Source organism: Hyperolius riggenbachi, chromosome 2 (genome assembly GCF_040937935.1).
Source record: "Hyperolius riggenbachi isolate aHypRig1 chromosome 2, aHypRig1.pri, whole genome shotgun sequence".
NCBI classification, from domain to species: Eukaryota; Metazoa; Chordata; class Amphibia; order Anura; family Hyperoliidae; genus Hyperolius; species Hyperolius riggenbachi.
Genome location: NC_090647.1, coordinates 562,296,371 through 562,317,066, shown reverse-complemented (window position 1 = coordinate 562,317,066; position 20,696 = coordinate 562,296,371). Strand labels below are relative to the sequence as shown.

The window sequence follows — 20,696 nt, the reverse complement described above, 5'->3', positions numbered from 1 at the left end:
GCTAAACTTCAGCAGCAGAACCGGTCTGCTGGACCCGCAGAACGCGAAGGTGAGCGAGTCCACAGAATCCCCCTGGATAAGTTCCCCGCTATGGACAAGGACTCTGACATAGACACTTTCCTACAGGGGTTTGAAAGGACTTGTCGGCAGTATGGGGTGCCCCGTGAGCAGTGGGCAAGATATACCTCACACCAGGGCTGAGAGGCAAGGCCCTGGAGGCATTTGTGAGTCTCCCCCAGGAGGAAGAAACAGACTTTGAGGCAATTAAGAAAGCCATCATTGCGCGATACCACCTCACGCCAGAGGTGTATCGCAAACGTTTCAGGACAGTGCAGCGAGGTCCTAATGACAGCTACCTGGATCATGCTTGCAACCTGCGCACTGCCTTCCAGCAGTGGCTAAAAGGACTGTCAGTTAAAACCTTGGATGCCCTGCAGGAGCTGATGATAAAAGACCAGTTCCTACACACCTGTCCTGTTGAGGTCCGGCTGTTTGTGCTGGATCGAGAACCAAAGACAGTGGATGAGGCTGCGGAAATGGCCGATGCCTACACCGCCCATAGAGCACCTGAGTCCCGGAGGACTACTACGCCCAGCTGGAGAGGAGAACAGATTGCTAAACCTGTTTCACCCAGCACCCAGAGGAGGCAAGCACCGCTGTCTCCTGGATTCAAGCAACCTGACACTCGGAAATGCTTTGTATGTGACAGGGTGGGTCATATCAGCACGACTTGCCCAGAGAGGAAGAGGGAGGCCCCAAAATCCAGTGAGGCCTCAAACGCCAGTGAAGTCCCAACGGCTTTGTGTGCTACCAGGAATGCCACTGGCTATGCAGAGAATCTGCAGCTTGTCACGGTTGGGGGTACAGTTGCCACTGGGCTGAGAGACACTGGAGCAGAAGTGACTCTCATACATCCCCAGCTTGTGAACCCAGAGCAGTACATACCTGGGAAAATGATTGCTGTCAGAGGAATTGGGGGTGTCACCCCAGCCATACCCACCGCCTTGGTCCACCTGGATTGGGGGGCCGGCAGTGGACTGAAAGAAGTTGGGGTAACTGACAAAATCCCCACCAACGTTTTGCTGGGTACTGACCTGGGACGGTTAGTAGCCCGGTATGAGCCTAATCCAACCCCCGTGGAGCCTGCATCCCCAGCAGAAGTTCAGGACTCTTGCAAGGTACTATTTGATAACGCAGTGCAAGTGGGGAGTGCTGGTGAGGCCCCAGGGGCTATGGACTGTGTGCTAGGAGCCAGCCCTAGTGATTCGCCAGTGCCTAGGCCTGGAGTGGGACATGTTGATATGGAGAATGCAGAAACTGATGATGTCATTCATGACACACGGACTATCGAGGTGATCGATGCAGGAACTGTTGAGGCTACTTGTAAAGTGCTGAGTAGCAATGTGTGTAATGATACAGATAATGTGGATGTTTTATGTGATGTTCTAAATGTCAATATGTATAAGACGGATAATGTTGATATCATATGTGTTGTGCTACATAATGATGCTTGTCCTGTGGACACTCCGTCGGCTGCAGGAGTAACCAGCAATGGTCGCTGGGCTGCAGCAGATGGATTGCCCACTGAAGGGGCAGACGGCACCAGGCCGGGTCTTCACCCTTCCGATGTTTTTAAGACCAAAGGTGATGTGGTTTATGATACGTGTAATGTGGACGCTCCCTCAGCTGCAGTGGTAACCCGCAGCGCTAGTGGGTCTACAGCACAGGGACTGTCCACCGAAGTGGCAAATGTTGCTGGGTCAGCCACATCCAATCCGGAACCTGGCCCGGAGGGCCCAGGAGCCTCTCCGTCTGCAGCCTTCCTGGAATGTGTGACAGGCAGCACTGAGCTCTCTGGGGCTGTTCGATTTGACAGCAGCCTGGAAGAGCTCAGGGGGCTAGCCAGCAGGTCACCAGCTGGGAGGGGCGGGCTGAGAGGGTCCTGGGGAGTTATTCCCTCTGAGCTGTCCGAAGTGGAGGAGGCAGACCGGCAGATAATCGTTCCCCAAAGGGACCGAGAGATAGCTCCTGCCACTATAGAGGAAGTGCGTGTAGCGACGGTTGGAACCCTTCCCCAGCTGCAGCACTGTCTCTATGGTCGCAAATTCACGGTTGTCACTGACTCGCATTCCCCTGGTTGGTTACGTCAGGTTGCCAAGGGCAACGACACATTGCAGCAACCTGACCAACTTTTCCATGCCTGTAGCTTGGAGCTAAGGAGTTACCCCCCCAGGCCCGGCCGTCAGTGTCGGCTTTGGCAGGACGATTCGTTAGAATCATCTGCCGGCGCCGTCTGGAAGAGGGGGCGTGTCAGGAATATATTGAGGTGCTGATGATATTAGGAAATACAGGAACATATCTCTGTCATTTTCTGTCTGCTATATCTCACATGTGTATTCTGCTTTGAAGGGATGGTTATCTGGCTGTACTACATTTGCATTGAATGTCTCTGGAAGCAGGGGGCTGGGACATTAGCATACAGTTCCTCTGGACAGCCAGAAAACAGGTAATTAGGAAACACTTAATCAGACAGTTGCTTTGAAGCAGATCACACAGGACATCCTGCTGCAATGTGAAAGCCTTAATCAATTGTCACCTGTAACCTGGGGAGATTGGAGGTTAAAGTCTTTTGTTGTATAGGACACTGTTCACATGTGGATGTCAAATCTCTGGGAAATCAAATTATGTCTGAGGATGTTATTAAATCTAGCTCCCCCCCGTCCACACAGGCTTACAGCCTCCAGGCGTATTTCATAGTATAAAACCGCAGCTAGGATAGCCACAACTTGTAGTTCTTGGAGGTAGCTCACACGGCTAGAACTAACCTGGTTCCTGACCAGAAGTGCGTACCGCCCGCAACAACACCAGATCGATACGCTGGTACGTTTATTTCCCGTTTATTTTGGTAAGCAAAATCGCTTTGTGTGTTATCTTTGTACATTTTATCTTGTAACTATTTTTACTTTGTTTTTTTGTAATCTTTTTGTATATATTCAGTTCTGCACTGTTTTATGTTTTTTCTGAAATATTAAATTATTATTTAATAAGTTTGACTTCTGCCGTACTAAACTAACACTCATAGCCTAGAAGAGACTGAAGTGTAACCGTGTATAAGTTCATGCCTAATTGTACGCTTGAGCAACACTACCGTAGGAAATTGTAATTGCATTGTGTGTGGGGGCGTTTGTCATACGTTGGCCTAAGCGCGCAGCTGACCCAACGTACGAACAACGCCAGTGCGAGTAGCTAACAGTATCGTTCGGAACGACTGTTAGTGGGTCTTTGCTTCACGACAGTGTAAGATTGCAACTGTGTGTGTGTGTGGGTGCGTGGCGTTCCCGTATTTGGCCTAAGCGCAAAGCTGACCCAAATACGAAAACGCGGAGTGCGCGCTGAGGACTCGACAGCAGAGTGGAAGTGTCTAGCAACGCTAGTGGTGGCAGTGAGAGGTGTTTTGAGGGGTTCCAGCCTTGTTTGTAGCTTAAATAAGGCTGTTCCCCGCTTAATCTGGTCAAACCCGCAGTCGGGAACCGTATATGCAGGCGTGCCGCGGGCCGGTTCCTGACATATAGGTATCCCCAGTTTAGGTAGTAGTCAGGGGCGTAACTAGAAATCACTGGGCCCCCTTGTGAGAATTTGGATGGGCCCCCCCCCATAGGTGCCAAATAATCATAATGTGGCAGTGTTTCACCATAAAATAATCGCAATGTGTGCAGCATTTTAGCAGAGAATAATTGCAATGTGGACAACATTTCACCAGAAAATAATCACAATGTGGGCAACATTTCACCAGAAAATAATCGCAATGAGTGCAACATTTAAGCAAAGAATAATCGCAATGTGGGCAACATTTCACCAGAAAATAATCGCAATGTGGGCAACATTTCACCAGAAAATAATCACAATGTGGGCAACATTTCAGCAAAGAATAATCGCAATGTGGGCAACATTTCAGCAGATAATAATTGCAATGTGGGCAACATTTCACCAGAAAATAATCACAATGTGGGCAACATTTCAGCAAAGAATAATTGCAATGTGGGCAACATTTCAGCAGAGAATAATTGCAATGTGGGCAACATTTCACCAGAAAATAATCACAACGTGGGCAGCATTTCAGCAGTAAATCACACAGTGGGCAGCATAACACCAGTGGCCTGGCTGAGCGGGTAGTGGGCTGGCTGGGTCGCTGGGTGAGCAAGCAGTGGGCAGGCTGAGTAATTAATTCAAGTATTTGTATAGCGCCTTTCTCCTGTCGGACTCAAAGCACTTGCGAGGCAGCCACTAGTGCGCACTCAGTAGGCAGTAGCAATGTTAAGAAGACTTGCCCAAGAAACTCCTTACTGAATAGGTGCTGGCTTACTGAACAGGCAGAGCCGAGATTTGAACCCAGGTCTCCTGTGTCAGAGGCAGAGCCCTTAACCATTACACTATCCAGCCACTGCCTGGCTAAGCGAGCGGGAAGTGGGCTGGGTACCAGGCTGGGCGAGTGGGCAGGCTGGGTGGCTGGGCGAGCGGGCAGTGGGTTGGCTGGGTACCTGGCTGGGAAAGCGGGCAGTGGACTGGCTTGGTACCTGGCTGGGCGAGCGGGCAGTGGGCTGGCTGGGAAAGCGGGCAGTGGGCTGGCCGGGAAAGCGGGCAGTGGGTTGGCTGGGAAAGCGGGCAGTGGGCTGGCTGGGAAAGCGGGCAGTGGGCTGGCTGGGAAAGCGGGCAGTGGGCTGGCTGGGTACCTGGCTGGGCATGCGGGCTGGCTGGGCACCTGGCTGGGTATGCGGGCTGGCTGGGGACCTGGCTGGGTACCTGGCTGGGCAGCGGGCGGGCTGGGTACCTGGCTGGGCATGCGGGCTGGCTGGGTACCTGGCTGGGCATGCGGGCTGGCTGGGCATGCGGGCTGGCTGGGTACCTGGCTCCGCATGCGGGCTGACTGGGTACCTGGCTGGGCATGCGGGCTGGCTGGGTACCTGGCTGGGCATGCGGGCTGGCTGGGTACCTGGCTGGGCATGCGGGCTGGCTGGGTACCTGGCTGGGCATGCGGGCTGGCTGGGTACCTGGCTGGGCATGCGGGCTGGCTGGGTACCTGGCTGGGCATGCGGGCTGGCTGGGTACCTGGCTGGGCATGCGGGCTGGCTGGGTACCTGGCTGGGCATGCGGGCTGGCTGGGTACCTGGCTGGGCATGCGGTCTGGCTGGGTACCTGGCTGGGCATGCGGGCTGGCTGGGTACCTGGCTGGGTACCTGGCTGGGCATGCGGGCTGGCTGGGTACCTGGCTGGGCATGCGGGCTGGCTGGGTACCTGGCTGGGCATGCGGGCTGGCTGGGTACCTGGCTGGGCATGCGGGCTGGCTGGGTACCTGGCTGGGCATGCGGGCTGGCTGGGTACCTGGCTGGGCATGCGGGCTGGCTGGGTACCTGGCTGGGCATGCGGGCTGGCTGGGTACCTGGCTGGGCATGCGGGCTGGCTGGGTACCTGGCTGGGCAGTGGGCTGGCTGGGTATGCGGGCTGGCTGGGTACCTGGCTGGGCATGCGGGCTGGCTGGGTACCTGGCTGGGCAGCGGGCTGGCTGGGTACCTGGCTGGGCAGCGGGCTGGCTGGGTACCTGGCTGGGCATGCGGGCTGGCTGGGTACCTGGCTGGGCATGCGGGCTGGCTGGGTACCTGGCTGGGCATGCGGGCTGGCTGGGTATCTGGCTGGGCATGCGGGCTGGCTGGGTACCTGGCTGGGCAGTGGGCTGGCTGGGTATCTGGCTGGGCATGCGGGCTGGCTGGGTACCTGGCTGGGCATGCGGGCTGGCTGGGTACCTGGCTGGCTGGGTACCTGGCTGGGCAGCGGGCTGGCTGGGTACCTGGCTGGGCATGCGGGCTGGCTGGGTACCTGGCTGGGCATGTGGGCTGGCTGGGTACCTGGCTGGGCATGCGGGCTGGCTGGGTACCTGGCTGGGCATGCGGGCTGGCTGGGTACCTGGCTGGGCATGCGGGCTGGCTGGGTACCTGGCTGGGCATGCGGGCTGGCTGGGTACCTGGCTGGGCATGCGGGCGGGCTGGCTGGGTACCTGGCTGGGCATGCGGGCGGGCTGGCTGGGTACCTGGCTGGGCATGCGGGCTGGCTGGGTACCTGGCTGGGCAGTGGGCTGGCTGGGTACCTGGCTGGGCAGTGTGCTGGCTGGGTACCTACCTGGCTGGGCGAGCTGGCTCCTGGCTGGGAAGCTGGGCTGCAGTTGCCAGCGCGTCCTTCATGCTTCTCCCGACTCGCTCCCGCCCTCCAGCAGAGTGGCAGACATGATCCTGAACTCTGCATGCTGCCTACTGGTCTAGTGACGTCACTAGACCAGGAGGCGGCATGCAGAGACCAGGATCATGTCCTGACTCCTGGCCGGCCGCTGCCACTGTGCTGGAGGGCGGGGGTGAGAGCTCCCCTCGTCATCTGTAGGTGCGCCCTCCGCCGCTCCCCCCGCAACCCCCCCCCCCCCCCCCCCCCCCCGCCCAAAAAAAAAAAAAAAAATAAGTTTATGAATAAAAAAATAAAAAAAATAATAAAAAAAAAATATTGAACTATAGGTGGCCGCCCCCCCCCGAGGACCCGCCCATGGCACCGGCCCACGGGTGCCTCTTAATAGATACGGCCCTGTCTAAAGCTGGAGGGAGGAGGCACAGAAGCACATGGCAGGCAGAGCAAAACATGGCAGGCAGAGAAGCACATGCCTCATGTGACAAGATCTGCTGACAGACAGTGTAGCTGCATTCACAGCCATCTGGGCACACACAGGTAAGTGTTTGCTGCAAATGGCAAGAATAGTTAAATACAGGATATTATTATCAGACAGGTACAAGACAATGGGGCAGATTTATCAACACAAGTGCATGCAAAATGGAGGGAAATCTATTGCAAAAGTGAAACAATTGATGTGTGTGCTTTTTATTTTCTTTTGATTGTGATAAATCTGCTCTAGTTAACTTTAATTCTGATTGGTAAGTCCTGAGTAGGTGTGCATATACAGTATATTTGTTCTCCCTGCTTAAAAGCCTTGTTGTGCTCTTATGCAATCAGGGGCGGACTGACAACTCATGGGGCCCCCGGGCAATAGGAGATTATGGGGCCCCCATACCAGTGTTTCCCACCTTTCACGTTATATTTTTACAGACTAAGATATAATAATTTACTGACAACAGAAAATATGTTATATTTTATACTGATGAAAACCCCTGCGCCGACAGCATTTCACAGAAAATCCATGCAATTTGGCAGAGGTTCTTCCAAAATACAGAAAATATGGCAGTCGTTCCCCCAAAATAGACGTTATCTGGCAGCAGCGGTTTCCCCAAATACACATAATTTGGCAGCGGCTCCCCAAAATATGCATAATCTGGCAGCGGATCACCGAAAATACATGTAGCAGCAGTGGTTCCCCCAAAATACACAGAATCTGGAAGCAGCAGTTCCCCCATTATACACAATCTGGCAGTGGTTCCCCAAAAATACACATAATCTGGCAGCTGTTTCTCAAAATACACTTAATCTGGCAGCAGCAGTTCCCCAAAATAGGTGCCCCCAGTATAGGTAACCAGGTCAAAAGGTATCCCCAGTGGAAGTAACCAGGTCTATAGGTTTTCCCAGTGCAGGTATCCAGGTCTATAGGTGTCCCCAGTATAAGTAGCCTAGTCTACAGGTGTCCCCAGAATAGATAACCAGGTCTATAGATGTCCCCCATTTAAGATAGCCAGGTCTATAGATGTCCCCAGTTAAGATAGCCAGGTCTATAGGTGTCCCCAGTATAGGTAGCCAGGTCTACAGGTATCTCCAGGATAGGTAGCCAGGCCTATAGGTGTCCCCAGTACAGATAGCCAGGTCTATAGGTGTCTCCTGTATAGATAGCAAGGTCTATAGGTGTCTCCTGTATAGATAGCCAGGTCTTTAGGTGTCCCCAGTATATGTAGCCAGGTGTATAGGTGTCCCCAGTATAGCCAGGTCTATAGGCGCCCCCAGTATATACAGCCAGGTCTATGGGTGCCCCCAGTATATGTAGTCAGGTGTATAAGTGCCCCCAGTATATGCAGCCAGGTGTATAGGTCTCCCCAGTATATGCAGCCAGGTGTATAGGTCTCCCCGGTATAGCCAGGTCTATAGGTGCCCCCAGTATATGCAGCCAGGCTTGTAGTGTTTCCAGGAGGGGAGACAGCCAGTGAAGGAGGGCGATTTGCATAGCAGCGGAGAAGGGGGGAAGTCCCCCCCCCCTTCCCTCACCTTGGGGCCCCCCTTCCTGGCTCTCCCCTCCAGAATCTGTAAAGTGTCGGCGCAGCGGGTAGCGGCTGACAGCGGGCGGAGACTTACCGCTGTTCAGCCACCGGAGGGAGCGCTGATCTGTGTGCCACTAGTCTGGGCTTGAGAAGCCCAGACTAGTGGCACACAGATCAGCGCTCCCTCCGGTGGCTGAACAGCGGTAAGTCTCCGCCCGCTGTCAGCCGCTGCGCCGACACTTTACCTATTCTGGAGGGGAGAGCCAGGAAGGGGGGCCCCCAAGGTGAGAGAAAGGGGGGGGGAACTTCCCCCCCTTCTCCGCTGCTCTACCCATCGCCCTCCTTCGCTGACTGTCTCCCCTCGTGCTCAGGGCTCTCTGGCGGGCGGCGGGCCCCCCCTGACCACGGGCCCTCGGTCCATGCCCGAGTGCCCTAATGGTCAGTCCTCCCCTGTATGCAATCCTGATTTTCTTAACAAATTACCATTTATTTTACTGTTGAGCTACTGTAATGAAGAAAGGATAATTTAGGGTATACAGTATATACACATCCAATTTGGATTGGCCAATTATCTTCCAGTTTTACATCTCCCATGTAGTATGAGAGATTACCTACTCAATTTGCTCATGGTCGTTACAGCCGTACGACGCAAAGCCTAGTCTACTTAATCGCACACACTCGTATCCACGCTGTTACAAGTCAAGATAATTAAGATAATTTTGGCACATAACAATATTTATTCTCCAGCCTACACGTTTTTGCACAGGTAGATCTGCCAAGCACCTTCATTCAGCAGTAGCTCATCATTAACAAATGAAGGTTTGTAACAGAAGTAATTGCACTTTGGGTGCATACACACACAATTTTGAGTGGCCGATTTTGATTGGTCCTCATACTACATGGAGGGTCAAGATTGTGTGTGTATATGCACCCTTAAATCTGAAAATTATTTATATGAGCCTGGACGTAGTGTCTATGTCTTGCAACTCATAGCTGCAGCGGTGGAAGTGCCACCCTGGCCAGCACAATGCATGCTGGGAGATGTAGTACATTAATGTGCCCACATCTCCTGTGATTACATTAATGTACTACATCTCCCAGTGTGCATTGCAGTGGCCAGGGGGACGGGACACTTCCACTAGATGTAGTGTAGATGGGGAGCAGCCTACAGCATACAGGGACAGGGATGTGGGTGCTCAGCTATTTGTTGTTTGAGCAGGACTGTTACTTCTTGGTTTTTATTGATTTAAATAACAGTTAAAAAAAAACTTTAAAACACTTCTTTGGCTTTGGTTTGTGTATAAAGAAGGTTTTATTTACTTTTCAGCTCCTCAATGTTGGTTTAAATGTGTACTTTAGAAGAAAATGGAAAAAGCGGGTTGGGTGCAGGTAGCGGGTCTGCGGGTGTCAAATTCACCTGAAAGCAGGTTTGCGGGTCAGGTAGCAGGTCTGCGGGTCAGGTAGCAGGTTTGCGGGTCAGGTAGCAGGTCTGCGGGTCAGGTAGCGGGTTTGCGGGTCAGGTAGCGGGTTTGCGGGTCAGGTAGCGGGTTTGCGGGTCAGGTAGCGGGTTTGCAGGTCAGGTAGCAGGTTTGCGGGTCAGGTAGCAGGTTTGCGGGTCAGGTAGCAGGTCTGCGGGTCAGGTAGCGGGTTTGCAGGTCAGGTAGCAGGTTTGCGGGTCAGGTAGCAGGTTTGCGGGTCAGGTAGCAGGTCTGCGGGTCAGGTAGCAGGTCTGCGGGTCAGGTAGCGGGTTTGCAGGTCAGGTAGCAGGTTTGCGGGTCAGGTAGCAGGTTTGCGAGTCAGGTAGCAGGTTTGCGGGTCAGGTAGCAGGTCTGCGGGTCAGGTAGCGGGTTTGCAGGTCAGGTAGCAGGTTTGCGGGTCAGGTAGCAGGTTTGCGGGTCAGGTAGCAGGTCTGCGGGTCAGGTAGCGGGTTTGCAGGTCAGGTAGCAGGTTTGCGGGTCAGGTAGCAGGTTTGCGAGTCAGGTAGCAGGTTTGCGGGTCAGGTAGCGGGTTTGCGGGTCAGGTAGCAGGTCTGCGGGTCAGGTAGCGGGTTTGCGGGTCAGGTAGCAGGTCTGCGGGTCAGGTAGCGGGTTTGCGGGTCAGGTAGCAGGTCTGCGGGTCAGGTAGCGGGTTTGCGGGTCAGGTAGCAGGTCTGCGGGTCAGGTAGCGGGTTTGCGGGTCAGGTAGCAGGTCTGCGGGTCAGGTAGCGGGTTTGCGGGTCAGGTAGCAGGTCTGCGGGTCAGGTAGCGGGTTTGCGGGTCAGGTAGCAGGTCTGCGGGTCAGCGCAGACTCGCTACCTGACCTGGGCAGGCCTCTAGTGGAGGATGCTGAGGAGGGGGCTTGTTAACATGGAAGAAGAGACAAAGGATGATGTGAGGAGTGCATGTGAGGACACACGAGGATGAGTTCCAGGGATGGCTTCAAAGGACGCCACAGCAGCAGTGGTGCCCGATGCTGGAATGTCTGGGAGATGAGTGTGACACAAACCCACCATCTACTAGATACTACAATAAAGTTAGATACAGGTCACATGACCCATACTCTGGAGGTAAAGAAACCAGTATTTTAGCATTATGTACGGTACGCTATGCATCTGAGTGAACCTAACTTGCCTAATCTCCATGCTCAATCCAATGACTGACTAAGCATTACCTTGTACTCATACTGTGCTGTGTGACATCCATGCTCCATCCAGTGACTAAGCATTACCTGGTACTCATACTGTGCTGTGTGATCTCCATGCTCCCATCCAGTGACTGACTAAGCATTACCTTGTACTCATACTGTGCTGTGTGATCTCCATGCTCCCCTCCAGTGACTAAGCATTACCTTGTACTCATACTGTGCTGTGTGATCTGGTTTTCTTGTATTCCTGTATTGTCATATTGCTGTATGTCACCCCTAAATATTGTCTGTAACCTAAACTAATGTCCAGCGCTGCGTAATATGTTGGCGCTTTATAAATACAATAAATAAATAAATATGTGGTAGGGCAGTAGATTAGCAAATCATTTTGAAAACAATCTATACAGTGCACAGTACCTGCAGATGTAAGTGTTACTTACCCAACATAAAATGAAGACATTTATCAGTAGGTAAACAGTAGTGAAGATAAGAAGGACAGTAATCCGCGATGAATCAGAAGCTGATAGGAAAAATAAGCTTAGTGTTATTTATGTGACAATCACATAATTCATCAGTGTCTGAGGCCCACAGTCACAAGAGCATGGTAATGTAGCCATGTGGAAGGAGTGCATGCAGGGCTGGATTTGTACTTTTTTCTGCCCCGCTATCACAATCTGCCCCCGAACTAACAAACATTTGTTTTCCTCAGCAAACCACTGGACAGTAACTGAAACTACTATAGAGATCTTCCTGCACTCTAATATTCCAGTGCTGGTTGAACAGGTTTCTTCAGTGTGTGATCATGTCCTTACTGGATATTCACAAATAAGGTCTGCGCATGCCTAGTAGAACTAAGGCACTTATGTACAGGTTGTTTCCTCTGTGCACAAGCACTTCACTCTACTGCACATGTGCGGGATTTATTGCACATGCCCAGTACATATACTCTCATCCGAAACCGTGCTTGCTCACTAACGAAACCTACACTAACAGAGAGACCGAGCATTAGAACATTGGGGAGTAGAAAGATACGAAGAAGCCTCTGGACTATCCAGAGGCTTTCCACTACTTAGGTAAGTTTTTACTTTTTCTTTATTTTTCACATAATTTTGTGCCAACTTTTATGTTAAAGAGAAGTATGGCGACAAGCCAAAAAAATAATTTTTCAAAAAGTTGTAGTTTTTGTCATTACGAATGGATTACTGTACAATCAGTTGAATGTTCAAATCGTAATTATGCATGGACGTAAATGCAAAAATGTATGCAAAATTTTGCTTAATTGTAATTAGCCTATTACAATTATCAGTAGACATGAACATCCTTGCTCCAAATAAGGCATTCTCTCCCAACTGTCCCTCTTTGGGAGCCCTGTCCCTCTGTCCCTCTTTCCTCCTCATTTGTCCCTCTTTCAGGACTTTGTCCCTCTTTCTATGTAAATATATATATATATATATATATATATAATTTTTTTTTTTTTCTCTACTAAAAAATGTGTGTGACTCTGAACTTTATTCCCATCCTTTAAATGGATATATTACTAATTTTAAAATGTTACTATGAAAGAAAATGAACCAGGATAGAAAGGACCAGTGTGGTCTGAATTATAAAACAACATATTTTTCTTATGAAATCTTTATGCCATGCGTGACTTGGGGTGTGATCAGGGGTGTAGCAGGGGCGTGGCTTAAGTGCCCCTCTTTCTCATCTCAAAAGGTGTTGGGAGGTGTGATAAGGGTATAATTAGAAAACTGCCTGAACTGCAGAACAGAGCTGCACATGCACAAAACAAGAACTGTTCTGGGTGTGGCTCAGCACAGCATATTGCTAACTATGCTACATGTCTTGCAAAGAACGCAGAATGTCAGAAATGTAAGAAAACCAAACACTGAAAATCTGCCATAATTCTACTGTTAGACATGTTCAGCAAGTTTCTTCTCTAGAACTCATTATCTTAAAAGGACCCTGAGCAGGTTCTAAAATCAGAATTTCCACTTACCTGGGGCTTCCTCCAGCCCACTGTAATACTGAACCGCGCATGTGCAGGACTCTCATGACGGCCGGTGTGATGACGCGTTGCTGGCCGGCGTGATGATGCTAATCGACCAAGCGGGAAGCAGCCCTGATGACTTCAGGCCGAAGTCGTCCAATAATAAAGCCGCCAGCGGGACTGGGAGTGGAGCCTGGAGAGGAGCCAGGAGGATACCGTGGGACCTTGCGGCCTATGGTGGGCTGGAGGAAGCCCCAGGTAAGTGGAAATTCTGATTTTAGAACCTGCTCAGGTTCCCTTTAAAGAGAATCTGAAGGCAAATTAAAAAAACAGATACTTACTTACCTAAGGAGAGTGAAAGCTCTGGGTCCTACAGAGCCTTCTCACTCCTCTTCTTGTCTTGTCATTCCTGCGCTGGCTCCCCATTAGCAGTCTCCGACCCATGGCTCAGACATGCTCTCTTCCGCTTTGGGTGGGCTTCAGAAGTCTTCGGGAGCACTCAGGCCCCCGAACACGGGCCTCTCCATATGCGCTCGCATGTGCGCAGTACAGAGCTGCACGTCTTTGGGAGCACTCAGGCTCTCGAAGACTTCTGAAGCCTCCCACAGCGGGATATTTAAATGGAGGAGCCTGCAGGGAAATGAGAGGATAAGGAGAGGAACGGGAAGACTCTGTAGGACCCAGAGCCTTCCCTCTCCATAGGTAAGTATCTGTCTTTGTTTAAATTATCCTTCAGGTTCTCATTGAAGAGAACCCGAGGCAGATTTTCTCAATTTTAATAGGACACAGAAGCATGTTCTGTGCACAATGACATGCCTCTGTGTCTTCCTGGTGCCGTTGCCAGTCCCCCCCCCCCCTGGGCTCTGCTGCCCCCCTGAAAAGTAGCGCCAGGCTAGCGGCAATCTGCTTGTCAATAGTTTTCTGTTTACCTTGTATTTGTCAATCACGGTGCGCCTCCCCTGGCACCTCCATTGCACGGCTCCCGCCTCTGTCCCCTTGTTCCCCACCTCCATAAGCTTTCTCCAATCAGAAGCTAAGCCACAATCCAGAAGTACTTACTGGGTCGCGGCTTTCCTTCCGATTGGAGGAAGCTTATGGAGGCGGGGAGCAGAAGACAGAGGCAGGAGCCGTGCAATGGGAGGTGCATGGTGATTGACAAATACAAGGTAAACACAGAAGGCTATTGACAAGCAGATTGTCTGAAGCCTGGCGGCGCTATTTTTCAGGGAGGACAACAGAGCCCGTGGGGGACTGGTAGCGGCACCAGAAGGACACAGAGGCATGTCATTGTGCACAGAACATGCCTCTGCGTCCTATTAAGATTTAGAACATCCGCCTCGGGTTCTCTTTAAGTGTCGGGAAAAAATTCAGTTCAGATAAACTTTTATGCACTGTTTCTATTGCCACTACTGATCAGACCCAATCTATTACCTGATGCTTGATACAAGTTCTGCAATTTCTATACAACCTGAGGAAATCTACTTCTGATACTTTGCAAAAAAAAACATCACTTCCTGTGCCAACTGTGAAGCCTGTGAGTTATCTAAGAGATCCTACTGTGCTTGGTTGTCTGCCAGTGACTGTTACTACAGTTGTGTTCACAATTATTCAACCTCCACTGAAATTGAGTGTTTTGGCCAGTTTGACATTGATTTTGATCATTTCAGTCATCTTGTTTACAATTAAATCAAAGAGGCACTTGTAAGTCAGACAAATATAACATAACATTTATAATGAAATAACCACAAATGTCTTTTCAGTGCTCACATCATTATCAATTTTATTCAACCCCCAAGTGACATTCATTCTTAGTACTTAGTACAACATCCTTTTCCAGTTATAACAGCTTTTAAACGTGAAGCATAGCTTGACACAAGTGTCTTGCAGCGATCTACGGGTATCTTAGCCCATTCTTCATGGGCAAAAGCCTCCAGTTAGTGTTGGGCGAACAGTGTTCGCCACTGTTCGGGTTCTGCAGAACATCACCCTGTTCGGGTGATGTTCGAGTTCGGCCGAACACCTGACGGTGCTCGGCCAAACCGTTCGGCCATATGGCCGAACTAAGAGCGCATGGCCGAACGTTCCCCGAACGTTCGGCTAGCGCTGTGATTGGCCGAACGGGTCACGTGGTTCGGACCCGAACGCGCTCTGATTGGCCGAACTGTCACGTGGTTCGGGTAAATAAATACCCGAACCACGTCATATCTCCGCCATTTGTCTGTGGGTTTAGCTTTGGGTAGGCAGGCAGGGTAGTTCGCGCTCCAGCCACGCTAGCCAGGGTCCCCCCCAGTCATTGTGTGTCGCTGCTGGGAATAGTAGTACACCGCTCGCTCAGCATTCTGTTTACTGCCACTCTGTGTACCTCGCTCAGCCACACTATATAGCATTCTGTTTACTGCCACTCTGTGTCTGCTGGGAATAGTAGTACACCGCTTGCACAGCCACACTATATAGCATTCTGTTTACTGCCACTCTGTGTACCTCGCTCAGCCACACTATATAGCATTCTGTTTACTGCCACTCTGTGTCTGCTGGGAATAGTGGTACACCGCTCGCTCAGCCACACTATATAGCATTCTGTTCACTGTTCTGTGTCTGCTTGGAATAGTGGTACACCGCTCGTTCAGCCACACTATATAGCATTCTGTGTACTGTTCTGTGTCTGCTGGGAACAGTAGTACACCGCTCGTTCAGCCACACTATATAGCATTCTGTGTACTGTTCTGTGTCTGCTGGGAACAGTAGTACACCGCTCGCTCAGCCACACTATATAGCATTCTGTTCACTGTTCTGTGTCTGCTGGGAATAGTGGTACACCGCTCGCTCAGCCACACTATATAGCATTCTGTTCACTGTTCTGTGTCTGCTGGGAATAGTGGTACACCGCTCGCTCAGCCACACTATATAGCATTCTGTTTACTGTTCTGTGTCTGCTGGGAATAGTGGTACACCGCTCGCTCATCCACACTATATAGCATTCTGTTCACTGTTCTGTGTCTGCTGGGAATAGTGGTACACCGCTCGCTCAGCCACACTATATAGCATTCTGTTCACTGTTCTGTGTCTGCTGGGAATAGTGGTACACCGCTCGCTCAGCCACACTATATAGCATTCTGTTTACTGCCACTCTGTGTACCTCGCTCAGCCACACTATATAGCATTCTGTTTACTGCCACTCTGTGTCTGCTGGGAATAGTGGTACACCGCTCGCTCAGCCACACTATATAGCATTCTGTTCACTGTTCTGTGTCTGCTTGGAATAGTGGTACACCGCTCGCTCAGCCACACTATATAGCATTCTGTTTACTGTTCTGTGTCTGCTGGGAATAGTGGTACACCGCTCGCTCAGCCACACTATATAGCATTCTGTTCACTGTTCTGTGTCTGCTGGGAATAGTGGTACACCGCTCGCTCAGCCACACTATATAGCATTCTGTTTACTGTTCTGTGTCTGCTGGGAACAGTAGTACACCGCTCGCTCAGCCAGAGTATATAGCATTGTGTTTACTGCCACTCTGTGTACACCGCTCAGCCAGACTATATACCATTGTTTACTGACACTCTGTGTACACCACTCAGCCACACTATATACCATTGTTTACTGACACTCTGTGTACACCGCTCAGCCAGACTATATACCATTGTTTACTGCCACTCTGATTCTGCTGGGAACAGTAGTACACCGCTCGCTCAGCCAGACTATATACCATTGTTTACTGACACTCTGTGTACACCGCTCAGCCAGACTATATACCATTGTTTACTGACACTCTGTGTACACCACTCAGCCACACTATATACCATTGTTTACTGACACTCTGTGTACACCGCTCAGCCAGACTATATACCATTGTTTACTGCCACTCTGATTCTGCTGGGAACAGTAGTACACCGCTCGCTCAGCCAGACTATATACCATTGTTTACTGACACTATATAGCAGACTATATAGCATTGTGTGTACACCGCTCAGCCAGACTATATACCATTGTTTACTGACACTCTGTGTACACCGCTCAGCCAGACTATATACCATTGTTTACTGCCACTCTGATTCTGCTGGGAACAGTAGTACACCGCTCGCTCAGCCAGACTATATACCATTGTTTACTGACACTCTGTGTACACCGCTCAGCCAGACTATATACCATTGTTTACTGACACTATATAGCAGACTATATAGCATTGTGTGTACACCGCTCAGCCAGACTATATACCATTGTTTACTGACACTCTGTGTACACCGCTCAGCCAGACTATATACCATTGTTTACTGCCACTCTGATTCTGCTGGGAACAGTAGTACACCGCTCGCTCAGCCAGACTATATACCATTGTTTACTGACACTCTATGTACACCGCTCAGCCAGACTATATACCATTGTTTACTGCCACTCTGATTCTGCTGGGAACAGTAGTACACCGCTCGCTCAGCCAGACTATATACCATTGTTTACTGACACTCTATGTACACCGCTCAGCCAGACTATATACCATTGTTTACTGCCACTCTGATTCTGCTGGGAACAGTAGTACACCGCTCGCTCAGCCAGACTATATAGCATTGTGTTTACTGCCACTCTGTGTACACCGCTCAGCCACACTATATAGCATTGCGTACTCTGCCAGTCAGTGTGTATATTGCTGGGATCAGTAATACTCCACTCACCGTCAACCACTATATGAGCTCAACATGAGTTCCCCAGAGACCTCCGCTGTGAGCAGCACTCCCAACAACAGCAACAGCCAACGCCCCACGCAAGCTATAACATCCACCCCAGCAGCCAGTGGTCAGCAGCAGCCCTCCCCGGAGGAGAACGTTGTGTCCATCAGTCCGTCGCCAGAGCGATTAATGAGGGCTGCCATTGAGGAGATGATGGGGCCTGATGTGGAGGAGGAGGTCTGGCTCAGGCCAGCATCCCAAGTTAATGTTGAGGACGATGAGGGGTCTGTGTCTGGGGATGTTGGGGTGGCAGAGGTGGTGGGTGGGTCAGACTCAGGAGAAGAGTTGTATGATGAGGATGATGATCGGGACCATCTGTATGTGCCTCAGAGTCCGACCCCGGAAAACATGTTGTATCGTGTGTTTAGGTACTAAAATCTGCGTTCCCTCCCAGTAGTGTTGGGCGAACAGTGTTTGCCACTGTTCGGGTTCTGCAGAACATCACCCTGTTCGGGGTGACTATATAGCAGACTATATAGCATTGTGTTTAATGCCACTCTGTGTACACGGCTCAGCCACACTATATAGCATTGTGTTTACTTCCACTCTGTGTCTGCTGGGAACAGTAGTACACCGCTCACCCGCCACTGTATAGCATTGTGCTCTGTGTCACTGCTGACAATAGTGGTACACCGCTCACCCACCACTGTATAGCATTTCTGTACTGCCACTGTACTGCTGCCAGTCAGCGTGTACTTTAAGGATAAGTGAAATGAGGAAGAAATCCGGTGAAAGAGGGAGGGGCAAGGGAAGAGGTGTTTCCCCTGACGGTTCACGTACAGGCCACAGGGGAGCACCCAAGAAAACCCACTCAATACTGCCCATGTTGTCCAGGACAACAACCCTCACAGATCCAAAAGAACAGGACCAGATAATTACTTGGATGACCTCTCAAGCGTCCAGCAGTGGGTTAAGCAGCACCAGCACATCACGCACGAGGTCCGAGTCCTCAGCCAGTTAAAGTCTGGGCTTTCTTTGAAGACTGCACTGAGGATGTTACCATGGCGATTTGCAAGGTGTGCAAGACCCGCCTGAGCAGGGGGAAAAGTATTAACAACCTCTCCACCACCAGCATGAGCCGCCACATTCTATCCAAACATCCCACTCTGTGGGCAAACGCGGCAGGACAGGGTACCACCAGCAACACTGCCTCCCTTGGGTTCACCAGACTCACCACCAGACCCGCCTCAGCAGCAGCAGTAGCCCAGCCATTGCGTGGTTCACAACATTCACAAACATCAGACGATGCTGACACTGTCACTTTCCGGACTAGTGCTCTTGAGGTCTCCCAGTGTTCATCAAACACAACAACCAACAGCCCTTCGGTGTGCAGCGCTACGGTTGAGTTGTCTGTTTCTGAGATGTTTGAGCACAAGAGGAAATTGCCAGCAAATGACCCCCGGGCCGTGGCAGTAACAGCCAGCCAGCATAGCCAAGCTTCTGGCCTGCGAAATGCTGCCATATCGAGTGGTGGAGACAAACAGCTTCAAGGGCATGATGTCAGTGGCCATCCCACGTTACGTGGTTCCCAGCCGCTACCACTTTGCGCGCTCTGCAGTGCCTGAGTTGCATGAGCACGTGGTCAGCTAAATAACCCGAAGCTTGAAGAATGCCGTTGCCTGCAAGGTTCACCTCACCACTGACACCTGGACGAGTGCGTTCGGCCAGGGTCGATACATCTCCCTTACCGCGCACTGGGTGAACCTTGTGGAGCCTGGCAGCGATTCCTCACCTGCTACGGCGCGGGTGTTGCCCACGCCGCAAACAGCTGGATAACAACAGCAGCACCTACCTCTCTGACTCCTTCTCCTCCAACGCATCTCAAAGCTGTACCTCATCCGGAAATGCTAACCCAGCACCAGCAGCAGTAGGATCGTGGAAGCAGTGCAGCACAGCTGTTGGCATGCGTCAGCAAGCGTTGCTGAAGCTGATCTGCCTTGGGGATAAGCAGCACACAGGGGAGGAAATTTGGAGGGGAATAAAGGAACAGACGGATTTGTGGCTGGCACCGCTGGACCTGAAACCGGGCATGAAGCTAGACACCTGGCACGAACTGGCAATGTACGCAATAGAGGTGCTGGCTTGCCCGGCAGCCAGCGTTATGTCGGAACGCTGTTTCAGTGCTGCCGGAGGCATCATCACAGATCGGCGTATCCGCCTCTCCACAGAAAATGCAGACCGTCTGACTCAAATTAAAATGAATCAATCCTGGATTGGAAACGACTACGCAACACTCCTGGACCCCAACCAAGTAACATGACCGATGAACATCTGGGATGGTTTAGCGTTTCCGGTCCCTGTTTATTGAACCTCTCATCTGTATTACATTTATGACTGCATGGCGGCAAAAAGCATTGCTGCTATATCCGCACGCTTTTTGTCCTCATGCAAGGCCTGGGTTGTTGTGTCTCACAAAGCGTGGCCTTCTCCTCCTGCGCCTCCTCCTGTTCCATCACGTGTGCTGCTGCTGCTGCTGGGTTACCGTTGCCGCGTGGTCCCTGTTTATTGAACCTCTTATCTTTATTACATTTATGACTACATGGCGGTACAAAGCATGCTATCCGCACGCTTTTTGTCCTCATGCAAGGCCTGGGTTGTTGTGTCTCACAAAGCGTGGCCTTCTCCTCCTGCGCCTCCTCCTGTTCCATCACGTGTGCTGCTGCTGCTGCTGCTGGGTTACCGTTGCCGCGTGGTCCCTGTTTATTGAACCTCTTATCTTTATTACATTTATGACTACATGGCGGTACAAAGCATGCTATCCGCACGCTTTTTGTCCTCATGCAAGGCCTGGGTTGTTGTGTCTCACAAAGCGTGGCCTTCTCCTCCTGCGCCTCCTCCTGTTCCATCACGTGTGCTGCTGCTGCTGCTGCTGCTGCTGGGTTACCGTTGCCGCGTGGTCCCTGTTTATTGAACCTCTTATCTTTATTACATTTATGACTACATGGCGGTACAAAGCATGCTATCCGCACGCTTTTTGTCCTCATGCAAGGCCTGGGTTGTTGTGTCTCACAAAGCGTGGCCTTCTCCTCCTGCGCCTCCTCCTGTTCCATCACGTGTGCTGCTGCTGCTGCTGGGTTACCGTTGCCGCGTGGTCACTGTTTATTGAACCTCTTATCTTTATTACATTTATGACT

At 51.2% G+C, this 20,696-nt stretch overlaps 1 protein-coding gene across 1 annotated transcript in view; it reads right to left on the bottom strand.

The window, feature by feature from the left end:
* Positions 1–20,696, bottom strand: part of LOC137547387 (uncharacterized) — a 151,012-nt gene that overhangs the window by 25,850 nt on the left and 104,466 nt on the right. Inside the window, exon 5 of the mRNA XM_068270936.1 lies at positions 11,294–11,373. Within this exon, the coding sequence (XP_068127037.1) occupies positions 11,294–11,373 (80 nt within the window). The remainder of the gene's footprint in view (positions 1–11,293; positions 11,374–20,696) is intronic.